At 38.1% G+C, this 13,977-nt stretch overlaps 1 protein-coding gene across 28 annotated transcripts in view; it reads right to left on the bottom strand.

Moving 5' to 3' along the window:
• NRCAM (neuronal cell adhesion molecule) overlaps positions 1–13,977 on the bottom strand; it is a 283,744-nt gene that overhangs the window by 64,009 nt on the left and 205,758 nt on the right. For 19 of the 28 annotated variants that reach the window (XR_016349926.1, XM_075929866.2, XM_089779334.1 and 16 more), the window contains 6 exons: positions 6,770–6,913; positions 4,848–4,959; positions 4,349–4,515; positions 4,106–4,253; positions 2,046–2,170; positions 494–523 (listed from right to left, as the gene is read on the bottom strand). Coding sequence is in view for 27 of the 28 variants with exons in the window: in XM_075929866.2 (XP_075785981.2) it covers positions 494–523; positions 2,046–2,170; positions 4,106–4,253; positions 4,349–4,515; positions 4,848–4,959; positions 6,770–6,913 (726 nt within the window). In the remaining variant the exon portion in view is untranslated. The remainder of the gene's footprint in view (positions 1–493; positions 524–2,045; positions 2,171–4,105; positions 4,254–4,348; positions 4,516–4,847; positions 4,960–6,769; positions 6,914–13,977) is intronic. The other 9 variants (XM_089779343.1, XM_075929970.2, XM_089779351.1 and 6 more) reach the window with 1 other exon arrangement.

Genomic DNA, 13,977 nt, shown 5'->3' with positions numbered 1-13,977 from the left:
ATAAAGAAGCATAGACATGAAACTGTTTCAAAATTACTACAAATATTTCATGCATGAATTTAAGAAAGATGCTCAGCAAGAAGAAAAAAAAGGCATTTTACTTATTATCTACTAGTATTTGCTCTGTATTACATGTATTACAGAGACTATTTTGTGTTACTCTATTTAGTATGAAGATATTGAATAATACTGCAAACAACTTAAATTTAAAAAATTGTATACAAAATTGTTTTCTATAAATTGTGTACTGCCAAATAATTTAAAATTGCCTTGGTATAAAATTCCAAAGGCTGATACTATAGTAACGAAACAGTTTGAACAAATAGCTAATAAGAAAATGGTATGATTGCACAGATTCTCTTCTGCTTTAGAAAAAGCAATGTTGGTAAGAAAGCATGATACAAAAAAACCCCCAAAGATGACACAATTTGTGATAGGCAAACGTATGAAATATGTTTGGTAGATGATGCAGACAGATTTTGTATTAGTTTACCGTAAATGATAGCTGGAGTAGGGGTAGCAGCTGAAAAGGACATTAATATAAAGGATTTAATCAAAATTAGTAACCAAAGAAACATGATTGTACAAATAGCTAAAGATTATATTTATTAGCAATAATAAAGTTATTTTTGTTGCTAGAAAAGGTCAATGTGAAATCGTGCATTGATCAGTTTTTACTTTTTGCAAAAAAGATAAAGTACTCAATTTTTTCAAATGAAAAATTAACTCAAGAAAACACACAGCTAGACAAGTATGTTTACCCATGTTTTTCATCTAGACAAAGTCAGTAACAACTAAAACTGGCATTTTGCTTATCTCAACCTTGAATAGATAGTAACAACACTGCAGAATTTTAGAATACCAGTACACTTTGGTTTGAGACTGCTGCTAGCTTCTCTCATTAATATTCACATAGACTATATATTGAAAATATACCTATAAGGTGGGAGATGACAGACACTGGATTGAAGTAAAGCTGGTTAGAGAAATAAAGGACAGAGAGCTGCCTTCTCAAACACCCAGGTTACATCTACACAGGAGCATTATTTTGGAATAACTAATGTTATTCCGAAATAACTTAGTGTGCATCTACACTACAAGCCTTTATTTTAAAACAGTCTCAAGCTGGAGGACTTCTTACTCTGACTCAAGGTAACCCTAATTTATTCCTTCAACTTCCTGCTATATAGACACCACCAAAAGCCGAGTTAAGCTATTTCGATTTAAGCTACACGATTGACGTAGCTGAAGTTGCGTAGCTTAATTTGACTTTAGCCCTGCTATGTAGATGTACCCTCAATGAACAGAGCCAATAACTACTAGAAGTGTTTAAACTCCTGGGAATGATCCTGAGCTGGACAAGAATGCTGGTAAGTAGGAGCATCTGCTTATCTGGATATTGATTCCTGAAAAAATTGGTGTCCCAAGTCAGCAGAAGGCACATTCAAGAGTCATAACCATAGTACACTTCACTCCAGCAATTCCTGGCTGGTGGACTTTATACTTCATAATAACTGGAGGCCTAGCTAAACTGAAAGAAAATTAGTCTAGGGAAAATCCTGAAAGCAAGAGTGAAAGTTATACACACATGATATTCAATATGTTGAAGCAGAATACAACTACAGGAGATGGCAAGAACTTCGAGACAACCAGTGTTGGTGCTGAAATATTCTGCAGTCACTGGTTGACTACACCAGCTCAAGTGCTGTATGGTTAAAATCCCATCCAGCATGAGGTTGACATTCTCCCATGGAAGACAATACTTCCTGTTAGAACACTTTCTCTTAAATAGCTTGTTTGGTTCATACTTGACCTTCTGCTTCATACACTACCCTAAAATAATCAGACAATACAGACAAGATTGAATATCATTTATTTTTATCTTAAAATTGCACTGAATGCCCAAAGAGCATATATGAGTTGGAATGTTTTAATTTATTTTATCAAACTCTATTAGTGGCTGCCTACCAAATCTAGTACTACATTAACAATTTGTACAAAACAAACACGGCTTTGCCCTTACAATATTTTAAAAACAATCTTACCAACAACAGTGAGTACGGCACTTGCAGAAACACTGTCCAGGGTGGTGTTTGCTACACATGTATAGGTTCCATCATCCTTATCGGTTACATTCATAATGGCCAAGCTGTCTTTATGAATAATAAACCTGCAAACAGTACATTCAGTTGTGGACTTTCATTATTATAATAAAGTTGTGTACAAACATTACCAAATCCTAATGGTGGCTTAATATTTTTGTGGGTACTAGCAACATCTCCATAGCCTAATGTAACTTCAACATTTGCATTGCTACTACATTTTTGCTAATAGGTAATATCAGTATTCAAATGTTTTCTTTTCTGAAAGACACCTCTCTCAGCAGTCGATTCAGATCTCTGATCTGAAAATGTATAGTACCCAAAAAGCGTTGCTCTGTGCATTTCAGAAGTTAGCAGAAGCCTTTAGTTCTAACTGTAGCTGCAACATGATATTCATGTTCTCCAAAAGACAAAGCAGGAAACATCAGGCCTGCTGATGGGGGTAGGGGTAAAAGATTCCAGGGTCTGGTGACACAAAAGGGCCCGGGGTTCTCAGCAGCAGCTCCAGAGCCCAGGGTCCTTTAAATACCACTGTAGCACCGCATGATACACTGTGGGCAGCTCTGAGGGCTGCCTGGAGAGGGATGTGTGTGTGTGTGCCATGGTGCGGCTGAATGCTCCTTCCAGGAGCAAGGAGCTGCCCTCCACACTTGCCCAGAGGCTTGGCAATTCTGTCAGGCTTGCAGTAAGCAGTATAGACAAGTTAACATTTACACAATATGAACTTCAACCTAAGATCCCTATCCAAGCATTACATTTACTTCCAGATAATTTATGAAAAAATTAAATAGAGTGAAACCTACTAGTGATCCCTGAGAAATACCAGCAGAAACACCACCATGATGATGACTCCCCATGTACAACTACTTTTTAAAATCAGCTAGCCATTACTTAACCCATTTAATGTGTGCTCTATTGATATTACATAGCACTATTTTTTTTTACTTATGTCATTTGGTACTAAATCAAATGTCTTTCAAAAATTTAAGTATATTATACCATTTTATACATTATATATATATAATTCTTGGAGATTTCAATTTTGATAACATTTTAATATATATATGTATGTCTTGGAGTTTACAATAATTATATATCGAGAGCGAGATAGAGAGAAATCTCCAAGAATGATATTACATTTGATGTAACCTATTTTGACTAGCATGAATTATATTGCTGTTTTTATTAACTGAATCCTGTATCAGCTTTCCATTATTTTCTTCGGGATTGATGTCAGTCTTCTTGGCCTATAGTTATGTGGATTATCCTTTTTGTATATGTGTTCTTTCTGAAATAACAGCATATTAACACTCTTCCAGTATTTTGAAATTTCTCTTGTCTTTCATAATTAAAATGAATACCAGCAGGCCAGAGACCGCCTCATGCAGTTCTCATAGGATTCCTATGTGAAAGTTTTCTGAATCTATTCATTCTAAAATGTTTATTTCTAGCAGATGTTGTTTAATGACATCCTTAGTTATTAATGGACGAGAAAGTATTTCAGCCTCCTCCTGTGATACAAGTACATCATTCTGCTTCTTTCCAGATACAGAGCAGAAATATTTATTGACCTCTTTCACAGTGCCTGCATCAAAAATTTACCATCTCTATCTATTAATGTGTATATACCATGGCAATGAATCCTTTTGTTCCTTATATACTTTTAAAAGCTCTTATTGTTTTTAGCACCAACCATGAATTTTTCCTTGATGTCTTGGGATTCCCCTATCCATTTTCCACTATTCATATTTTAATGTATATTGATATCTATTTTTCCCATTGGTTAAATGTTGCTTTTTCATTTTAATTGCTTCCTTCACTTTGCTACTGAACAAGGATGGGCTTTTAGAAAAGACAAACATGGGTCTGGATGTTGTTATTGATTAGACTTCTTGCGGAAGACTTATCACAAGACTTGTACATTTCAGATGAAGAGGAAAAACAGTAACAAAAATGAATCTAAAAGTACAATTATAAAAAACAAAATAAATAATTATCTGTACCTTTCATCCTCTGGCAGTTCACCATTATCCTTCAACCACGTAATAGTTGGTATTAAGGTACGATCGTGTTTTATAGTACACTCAAAGGAAACCTGGCCAGCCCTTTGAACGATTTTGTATTCAGGCTGTTTAATAATCATTGTTGGATCTGAAATTTAGAGCTGCTATTAGACATTGAAATTATTTGACATTCTGGGTTAAACTGTGATTAGAATTGATTCAATTAATTGACTGGTTTCTTACCTTTTACTTCCAGATGGACTTCATTTTGTACCTTTCCTAATTTATTCCTTGCTACACAGGTATATGTGCCAGTACTATCCTTTTGTGCCACAGGAATTTCCAGAGTTCCGTTGTCATGGAAAACATAAAAATCTCCATGCAGGATGCTCCCTTTTACTCCCTTAAACCTGTATAATAAAAACAGCATCATTATCCATAATCATGCACTAATTCAATCATATTTAGTGTTAGAAAACCAAATTTTAGAATACTACAAAAGAAAATGCAAATGTCAAATAAACCCATATAGTGAAATTTAAAATGTAAACTATTAGTAATTTATTTACATGTAAATTACATAAATAATGTATTAATACTGTAATCAGGTAACATTTAAAAAGAGATCCCTATTTTATTTTTAGTAAAGGAAATATAAAATAACCAAAAAAATTTGAACAAGTGATTTCAAGGAAAATATATGTCTTTTCTGAAGTAGTTATACATAAAGACTATAACTTACCATTCAATTTCAGGAACAGGTGAACCAAAAAAAGCACAATCTAGCAACGCAGGATTATTTGCAATGACTTGATATAATTTATTAGCAGGAGTCAGAATTCTTGGAGGCTCAGCTAAAAGTACAACAAAACAAATTTTGTTTTATCTCTCTCTCTCTATATATGACATATTGGATTACAAATGAAGAGTAGCATATAAAATTACACATTTACATTTCTTCCTGATGTAACATAGGGGCTCAGTTTAGTTCTGCTGATAGTCTGTAAAAGCTGTAATTCAGGGGTTTATCTCTGTTACAAGTAAATATTTCCTTCTTATTTAGCGAGCAACAGCGATAGGCACCAAAGCATGTGACTTCACTGGAAGAATTCAAGTTAGAAAATGCTTGAGAAAAAAAGAAACGAGAAACAAGGTCCATTGGGCCAAATATCATTACCCCAATGCAGATGACTGATTTGGCCACACAATTCCTAGGAGGTTCTACAACCTCTCGGTACAAAAAAGCTACATACACCAAGACTCTTTGGTGAAGTGCCTCTCTGTTCACAGGAAGGCACTGAAGGCCACATTACTCACGTCCAGAGACACCTTCTTAGGAGAAGGCCTCTGAGTCGAGCATAACTAAATCATCTTGAAAGCACATATTCTGAAACTGCATCTTAAAACCTTTTTGGATCCTTTCTGAGAAAATTTTAAAGGCGTTGCAGGCTTTAGCTGTGTGTCCTTTACCTTTTTCATGGCTATCTGAAGCCATGTTCACAATAACAAAAATATTTCAAGGGAACATTAAAAAAATGAAAAATTAATTTAAACCTAGTTCCAATTAAACAACTCTCTACAGCTATTTTTGTTTGTCTGGCCTAACAGAGAACAGGGACAAGATGATTTCACGCCTGCTTCAGCAAAGGGGAAGGACAAAGTCAGGGACAATTTGGGTACATCTACACAGCAGCATTATTTCGGAATAACTGGTGTTATTCTGAAATAACATAGTGCACGTCCACACTACAACCTTTACTTTGAAATAATGTTGCGCTGGAGGGCTTCTTACTCTGAGTTATGGTAATCCTCATTTCACAAGAAGTAAGGCAAGTTGAAGGAAGAGTATTCAACTCTTCCTTCAACTTCCTGCTGTGTAGACAGCGCTAAAAGCCAAGTTAAACTATTTCGACTAAGGATGTTAAATTTAGATTAATCAACTCATGAAATAGTTGATGCAATTTGCATTGACTATTTGATTAGGGCACTATTTGATAAGGGCACTTCTGCCTTATAAGTAAGAGCCCTGCCGGCTCTTCCTATATTTCAAAAGCAAAGCGTGCATGGGGAGCACGCGGCAGGCGGGGGACTCCAGCAGTCCCACACTGGCTCTGCATTCCCTGCTTTTGAAATATACAAGAGCCCAGAGGGCTCTGATAGAGGCAGTAAGGGGAGGGGGGGGGGGGGAAGCGACTAGTTGTGTTGACTATCCGATAAGCTAATTTTGACTTAAGCTATGCAATTGACGTAGGTGAAGTTGCATAACTTAATTTGACTTTAGCCCTGCTGTGTAGACGTACCCTTAGAGAGTGTGGGATATTTATGACCTTCATCTGTAGAATGAGGGCTCAAGGAATATGCACAGTGCACTCAAAAAAGTCTTGTAGTTGTATGATTGGGCTTAGAACCTCTACAATGGTGCTCTGTGGAGCCCATATCTGAAGGAGAAGAGAGAATTGTGTAATAGAGGGGGTTGATAAGTAATCATAACCACTTTCAATAAAAATATTTATTTTATTAACATTTCTGTTAATTTAATCATCAATATTTTTTCTTGTACTTACCATTACATACAGTTTAGATTAGATTAAATTATATTAGGCAAATTTACTAATAAGCAACACTTAATTAAGTTACAGATGAAAAATGAAAGATTGATCTTACCCAAAACATTCACAAATGCATTTGCCAGCAAGTATCCATATTCATTAGAGGCATTGCACTGATAAACAGCACTCAAACTTTCTTGCACATCAGAGAAAATAATGGTATCCCCATCAACTTTTCTGCTAGGATCTTCTGGAGCAACTATATGGGTTTAAAAAAGTGTATTTATTCTTTTTAAATTGTGATTAAGATGATGAGCAGTACATTTGTGAAGAGAATGAAATATTATGAAACACTGAAGTATTTCTTGATTCCATCTCCCCAGACTTCCCTTCGGTGATTACTATGACATGCTTTAGAAGGTTATCCAGATTCTGTACTATTAGTGCAAACTGGATACTGCCCGCTATTCTTCTATGATTAATACCAAAGGCATGTTCTCTAGGTAATTTGAAGAGGAAAACATACAGAAATATACCAATAGATGTACGAATCAGGCAAAAAAAGATACATACACAGATATCTAATGAGTGGGATAAGGAAAAGCCCTCTTAATGCCAATAGAAACATAATTTATAAAGATGGGGAACTTTAAATATTCTGTGGACTCAAAGTGTTCACATGTTCTGCTATTCTTAAACATAAATATGTCGAAAACATACCATAAAAATAGCTTTCCCCTCATGAAAATTTCCTCACATTAAACTACTAAATGTCACATAGGTTAGTTCTTTGTCAATAAGCTAAGAGCATTAAGGAAGTGATGTCAGTGATTCAGTAGGTGGCACTCTTTCCTCTGAATGATCACAGAACCACATCCACTTCTAAACTGTTCTGTAGTGCTGCTGTGTGCTATTAAACAGCTGCTGAATTTTAGAAGTGGCACAAGATGCTTTGGGATGAAATATAAAATGCTGAGTAAAATAGAGATACATTATTGAAGTTATTGGATCAAATATTACTCAGTTATCCACGCATGACCACCATAAATTGGGTGGAGTTGCATGGGTGAAACTGAAAATAGAATCTAGACAGTTAAATTTTGTTGCATAAAAATACATAAAACTACACTTTAATGTGTTTGCAGTCATCACATTTTTGGTAGTATCTCCTGGGTCTATAGCCCTTGATTTTATCTGTGCATTTGAGAACATAATTAAGCCTGCAGAAAGCATTGCCAAAAATATAATTCAGACTAGATCTGAACAGAAATAAAAAAATCCATTTATAAGGACAAGAAAAACATCCACAGTTAAATTAGCAAGCATTTTTAAAAATGATACAAATCTTCATGCTTCAAGGAGCAACCTAACTTCTAACTGAGAGGGCTTAGGAAGAAATTCCCCATACAGTTTATGTCACAACTGCCTATTATGGGTTCTTTCCTTGCACCTTATATTAAAACTTCTATTACTGTCAACTGTGACAGACAAGATATTGGACTAGAAAGATCACCGGGCCAGTTCTGTTTCTCATCATGACCCCCTTTCCCCTTCCTGGTATATTTCTGTATGGCTCTTTTCTCACTCTAATTCTAAAATATAAAATGCACCAATTTAACTAAATCATGTTTTAAATAAATGCATTTTTTCCTATCTGATTCTAGGCTCAGAAATGTTTTCTTTCTTAAGCCCAGGCCTTCTCTACTACTATTTCTGGGCCACAGTCACTCTGCTGCTGGGGCCAATCCCCTCTTGCTTTACTTCCTTTTTGTACCAAAAGTTTTACATGTTCTCATATTCTATTTCAAGACACCTTTTAACTTAGCTCTGTCCATCACCTATATTTCAACTGACTAAACTATCTGGCTGTTTGGTTGTTCACAACATCACCACTTGCCTCTACTTCATAGAATCCTACTTTTTTAGTACTAAGTAGTCCTGTTTCAAAACATTTTGCCAAAACTGGCCCTACTAAAAATGTGAAGGAGCCAAGCTATTTCACATCTATGTCAAAGATCTTAATTTTGGGAGGACATTTCAAACCAACAAACTGAAATAGATCCTCTCCCATCCAAATTAAATGCTTATACAAGGTCATCTCAATATAATCTCCAAAGCATGTTTACTGTGCTAGGCCCAGATCCTGCAAAAGCAGTTTTGGGCTGTGTCTAGACTACATGGCTCCATTAACGGAGCCATGTAGATTAGGATTGTAGGCAAAGGGAAATGAAGCGGCAATTTAAATAATCGCCGCTTCATTTAAATTTAAATAGCTGCTGTGCTGAGCCGACAAACAGCTGATCAGCTGTTTGTCAGCTCAGTGTGCTAGTCTGGACGCTCCGCGGTCAACTTCAAAGCCCTTTGTCGACCGCCCCGTTATTCCTCGTGGGATGATCAGCTGTTTGTCGGCTCAGCGCGGCAGCCATTTAAATTTAAATGAAGCGGCGATTATTTAAATTGCCACTTCATTTCCCTTTGCCCAATAAACAAATCTACATGGCTTCGTCGACAGAGCCATGTAGTCTAGACATACCCTTACAGGCAGACACATATTTATACCTGTTGAGATATCTTGGTAGGATGAAGGACTTTGAACAGACTGGAAAAACACATACGTTTATGTTCCTGTGTGAACTTAAACAACCACCCAGGCATCTTTATATGGAATGTGTGTATTTCATGTCATGCACTTAATCAGACTGACTGTACCAACATATAGTTTAGGATTTTCTGTAACGCTAAGACTTAAAGATTCTTTTAGGGTATGTCTACACTACCCCGGTAGTTCGAACTAGCGGGGGTAATGTAGTCATCTGCAGTTGCAAATGAAGCCCGGGATTTGAATTTCCCGGGCTTCATTTGCATGAAGCTGGCTGGCGCCATTTTTAAATGCCGGCTAGTTCGAACCCCGTGCAGCGCGGCAACCCGCGGCACGGAGTAGCTAGTTCGGATTAGGATTCCTCCACGTGGAACGAGGAGTACAGCTAGTTCAGATTAGGAAGCCTAATGGTTAGAGTTGGGTGAAAAATGGAAAAAAATCCACAGGATTTTGCATTTCTCTCTGAAATTCCTGATGAGCTGTATTTACTGTTGGATCTCCTTTGTTTGGCACCTTCAAGACCTGACCCATCCCGAATGAGGGAATTTTCTGGATATGGGGAGATCCCCTGCCACTAGCCTCCCAGGACACTCTCCCTCCCTGCAATTGGCTCTGCTCTGGCCCCACAGCCACTGGGTTCCAGCCTGCAGGGTTTAGACTTGGTCTCCGGCCTGCTGGAGCTCCCCAGGATGGAGTTCCCCAGCCTCTGCGGCCCTGCTTCTGCCCCACGCAACCTGGGATCCCCACCTGGGATGGGGCTCGCCTGTCCCACTGCTGCCTTGCCAGCCAGGGCTCCCCAGGGATGGGACTAGTTGGCTGCCCAGCTCTTGCCATTCACCAGTCCCAGTGTTCGCTTCCCCACCTCCATGGCTGTGTTTCTCCTCTGCCCGACCAGGGATCCCCTCTGGGACAGAGCTTTCCTGTCCCGTTGCTGCCCTGCTCAGCTAGGGATCCTTGGGGATGGAGCTCCCCAGCCGCATGGCCCCCCTGACCAAGGCTCCCCAGGGACATGGTTTGCAGTCCCGCGTGCTGGAGCTCTGATCCAACAACATCCGTGGTCCTGCTGGAGCACAGATGTTACTGAACCAGTGAATCCTGGATTTTGGAGGTTCACCCTGTATATATACAAAATGCAGGAAATTCAAAGGTATGATTTTTAGAGAAATAGTCAGTTGAGTACAGTACGTGGCATGTCCAGTACATATACACATATATAAACTAGCAAACAAAAGAACAAAAATTTGCTCTGACTGCCAAGGGAAAATCCCTGACAATAAAATACTAGGCCCTCAACTAAAGCCCACTGAAGTCAATTGAAGTCTGCCCATTGATTTCAATGGGCTTTGGATCAGGCCCTAAAATGAGGTTGAATAATCTTGCCAAAGAAATGGTGCAAGTTACATTGCCTAATATATTTAACATTGGGCTAGTCAATCATGTAACTGATGTTCATTAGAGAATAACCCCTAAAATGGATAGCTTAAGGTGTATTTTTCCATCTCTCGTTTCCATGAATTTATGATTTATTACTACTACTGCTACTACTACTACTATTACTAAAATTGTCTAGCAGTTGAATATTCCCAGAATCACTAAGTGACTTCCTCATATTATTTCCAAATCTGCAATGAAGAAGCCACATTTGAGACTCTCTGGAGCACACCAAATATTAATGTCACAGAACAGCTGGCATTAAATGTTCTCAGCTGTGTTTACTTAAATGGTTAGTCCCACAGGGCAGGGACCTTGTCTTTTATTTGCCTGTAAAGTGCAGTGCATGCCCAGGATACTATACAAATTATTGTCAGAAATACGATACTTGGAACACAACCACATTTTGTAGGGTAGGCTGCTAACTGTGTTTGTGTCTGACAGTGAAGGTGATAACAAGTATGTTGATGAGATGCTCAGATGGTGCATTGGTGATTCCCCTAGGCTAAAAGCTAATCCAATATGATAGAAGAGAAAAGAAAATACAGTAATTCGGCTGCTTGACTACATATCAATGAAAATATGTATGCCTTATCTTTCTGCTCATTCTGGAAAGTAATCTTATTTTGATCAATAAGATGTTACAAAAAAAGGCAGTAAAAGTGGAGAAGAATTTCTCTTTGAGACGGAATAGCAAAATTAATTACTTTAAGTGCCTTTAGATGCCAATATCTTCTGTAACTTGGTACATCTGCAAATCAAGAGCAATCACTGCTGTCATGCTTTTGAAGTGAGCAAGCAGAGTATCTGACAAATCTTTCAAAGATTTTTTTTCTTCTCCAAATAAAATCCATCTAGATAGTGATGGGGTACGACGATAGGGTGCAGTTATACTTAATGCTTGATATTAACAGTGTAACAAGGAAATGTAAACTGCGATAATTCATAATCTCTTGTTCAAACAGTGATAGTAACATTTTGCATCACAGTAAAAAATTAATCATTCAAAGAAACAGACAAATACTTGATATGAATGTTAAAACAAAAGGAAAAACTATGTAGCACTTTAAAGACTAACAAGATGGTTTAATAGGTGATGAGCGTTCATCAACTATTAAACCATCTTGTTAGTCTTTAAAGTGCTACATAGTTTTTCTTTTTGTTTTAGCAAGATCAGACTAACATGGCTGCCTCTCTATTACTATTGATAGGAATGTTGACACTGAACATATCTCATCATAACTATATAGCCCAGACTGTCAAAAATATTTCTCATAGCTTATGCACAATTTGTAGTGAATGTAAACACTATGGAGGCATATCAATCATATGTTTTATAAATGTAATTCCTAACAGATGGTGCTGAAGACCAACTTTAGAGACAGCCAACACATAATCAATATTCTGAGGATACAATAGATACTGCTGTTGTTTCCGCTTTGGAATAGAATGAATACTCACACAATAATGATAATCAATCTTTCTTGTTCACAAAAATTGAAACATTTTGCCCTTGTCTAGCTACTATGCAGAATGCCGTCAGTCTTTGCAAATTTTGGAATGATCTAAATATCTGTTTTACAGCCACTAATGCTAAAAGTAATGCTACTATTTCACCCTACATGCCTTTTCCTCCAGAGGATCGCATTCATAATAAATATGTAAAAGTTGCGACCATATCCATTACTTGCCAGTCATTTCCCTAGTTGAAATTATAAACATGTGATCCAGTATTGGTGAAAGGAGCTGAAACTATAACAGTGAACTAGGATCATGGTTAATTATGTACATAATTGTAGTAACACTATGCCTTTTGTTAACTTTATTTGCTGTACATGATAGAATGGGGACAATATAATAAATATGAAATAAAGAGCAGCACAAGAGAAGAATGTCCTAGTACTTATTAAGTAAATGGATGGATCAGCATGATATCATAATCAGAATAATCCATATCTTTGTGTCCTCCAGGTTTCTCATAGTATGGAGTCACAGTATGCTCTATCTGAAATTAACTTCAAAAACTATCGAAAATCTACACCATCCAACAGCTGGATCTGGCTGTTCTCCTGCATATGTATTGTAGCTGCAAAAGAACAAGTGTTACACTTATATTATGTAAACACTGTACTTGCTATTCAATACACGACATAGGTGTATGATGACCTCAAAGAGTTAAGATGGCCACAGAGGCCAATTAACTGCATAGGCTACACCTGGACAAGCCAGAAAGCAGGGATTAATTAAGACATGAGGCTCAGCTGGACAGAAAGAGGGGAGGCCTATATAAAGCTCCAGATCTGAGAGCACAAAGGGATGCTAGAGAGACAGACTGTAGTCATTTGCTGGGAGAAGAGAAGTGTTTTGGGGCTATGGAAACAGGTAGCCTACAGTTACTCCGTGGGAGGAGAGAGTTTGGGCTGATAAGCCAGGGTGATGGGAGAGACAGAAAGGCACAATAAGGTTGGGGAAATGTAACAAGGTATGGGGTATGGCAGACCTTGGCTGCTGATAAAAGGGCCCTGAATGGGAACCCTGAGTAGAGTGAGGGGCTGGGTTCCCTCACCAGCCACTGGGGAAGTGCCATGGACCAGAGAGCAGAGAGTGGAGTGCCTAAGACAGATTTCCTTAGAAACGTTGAGACTCTAGATGGTGAGGACCTCAGTGATTTGGCCGAGGGGAGGGGGGGGGAATGCAGCTCCTGGAGTGAGAGAAGACAGACAATGGGAGATAATGATGGACAGGTGAAGAGATCACCAGAAGAGGACACAGCACCTTGAAGAAGCTAATTTTCACAGCCACCAGGAGGTGCTGTCACCTGCAATGAATGGACCCATGACAGCGTGTAGAACGCAGATCCCTTATAAAACAGGAGTGTGAGAGATTGTGGACCATGAAGGACAGTATAAGGCAGTCACCCACTATACTGGAGTGTGGAAGGCACAACAGAAAGAAAGTGCAAGAGACAATGAAGTCACAGTCTACTTTTTTGCTGAGGGCACTTTTACCCTCCCAGCCTGGACTCCAGAGTTTTTGCCTCTGCAGAAGAGGACTGGCAAACAGAGGAATGGAATGGATCCAGATCCTACTGTGGCAGCTCCTGCAGAACAAGCAAAGACAGTGGAAGGCACATTGGTACTTGCAAAACTATTTGACATGGCTGGCTGAACAAGCACTGTATTTATTTAAGATCATGTGGGAAGAAATTAGCAGAGGTTGCAGAGAGTAGAAAAGAGGCACCAGGGCCAGAAGCCTGGCCAAAGGAGCATTGTGTCTGCAGGTGAAGGGGACAA

This window comes from Pelodiscus sinensis, chromosome 1 (genome assembly GCF_052426305.1).
Source record: "Pelodiscus sinensis isolate ZL-2025 chromosome 1, ASM5242630v1, whole genome shotgun sequence".
Taxonomy (NCBI): Eukaryota; Metazoa; Chordata; order Testudines; family Trionychidae; genus Pelodiscus; species Pelodiscus sinensis.
Note: the sequence above shows the minus strand (reverse complement) of the source record. Positions and strands in the feature narration are given on the sequence as shown.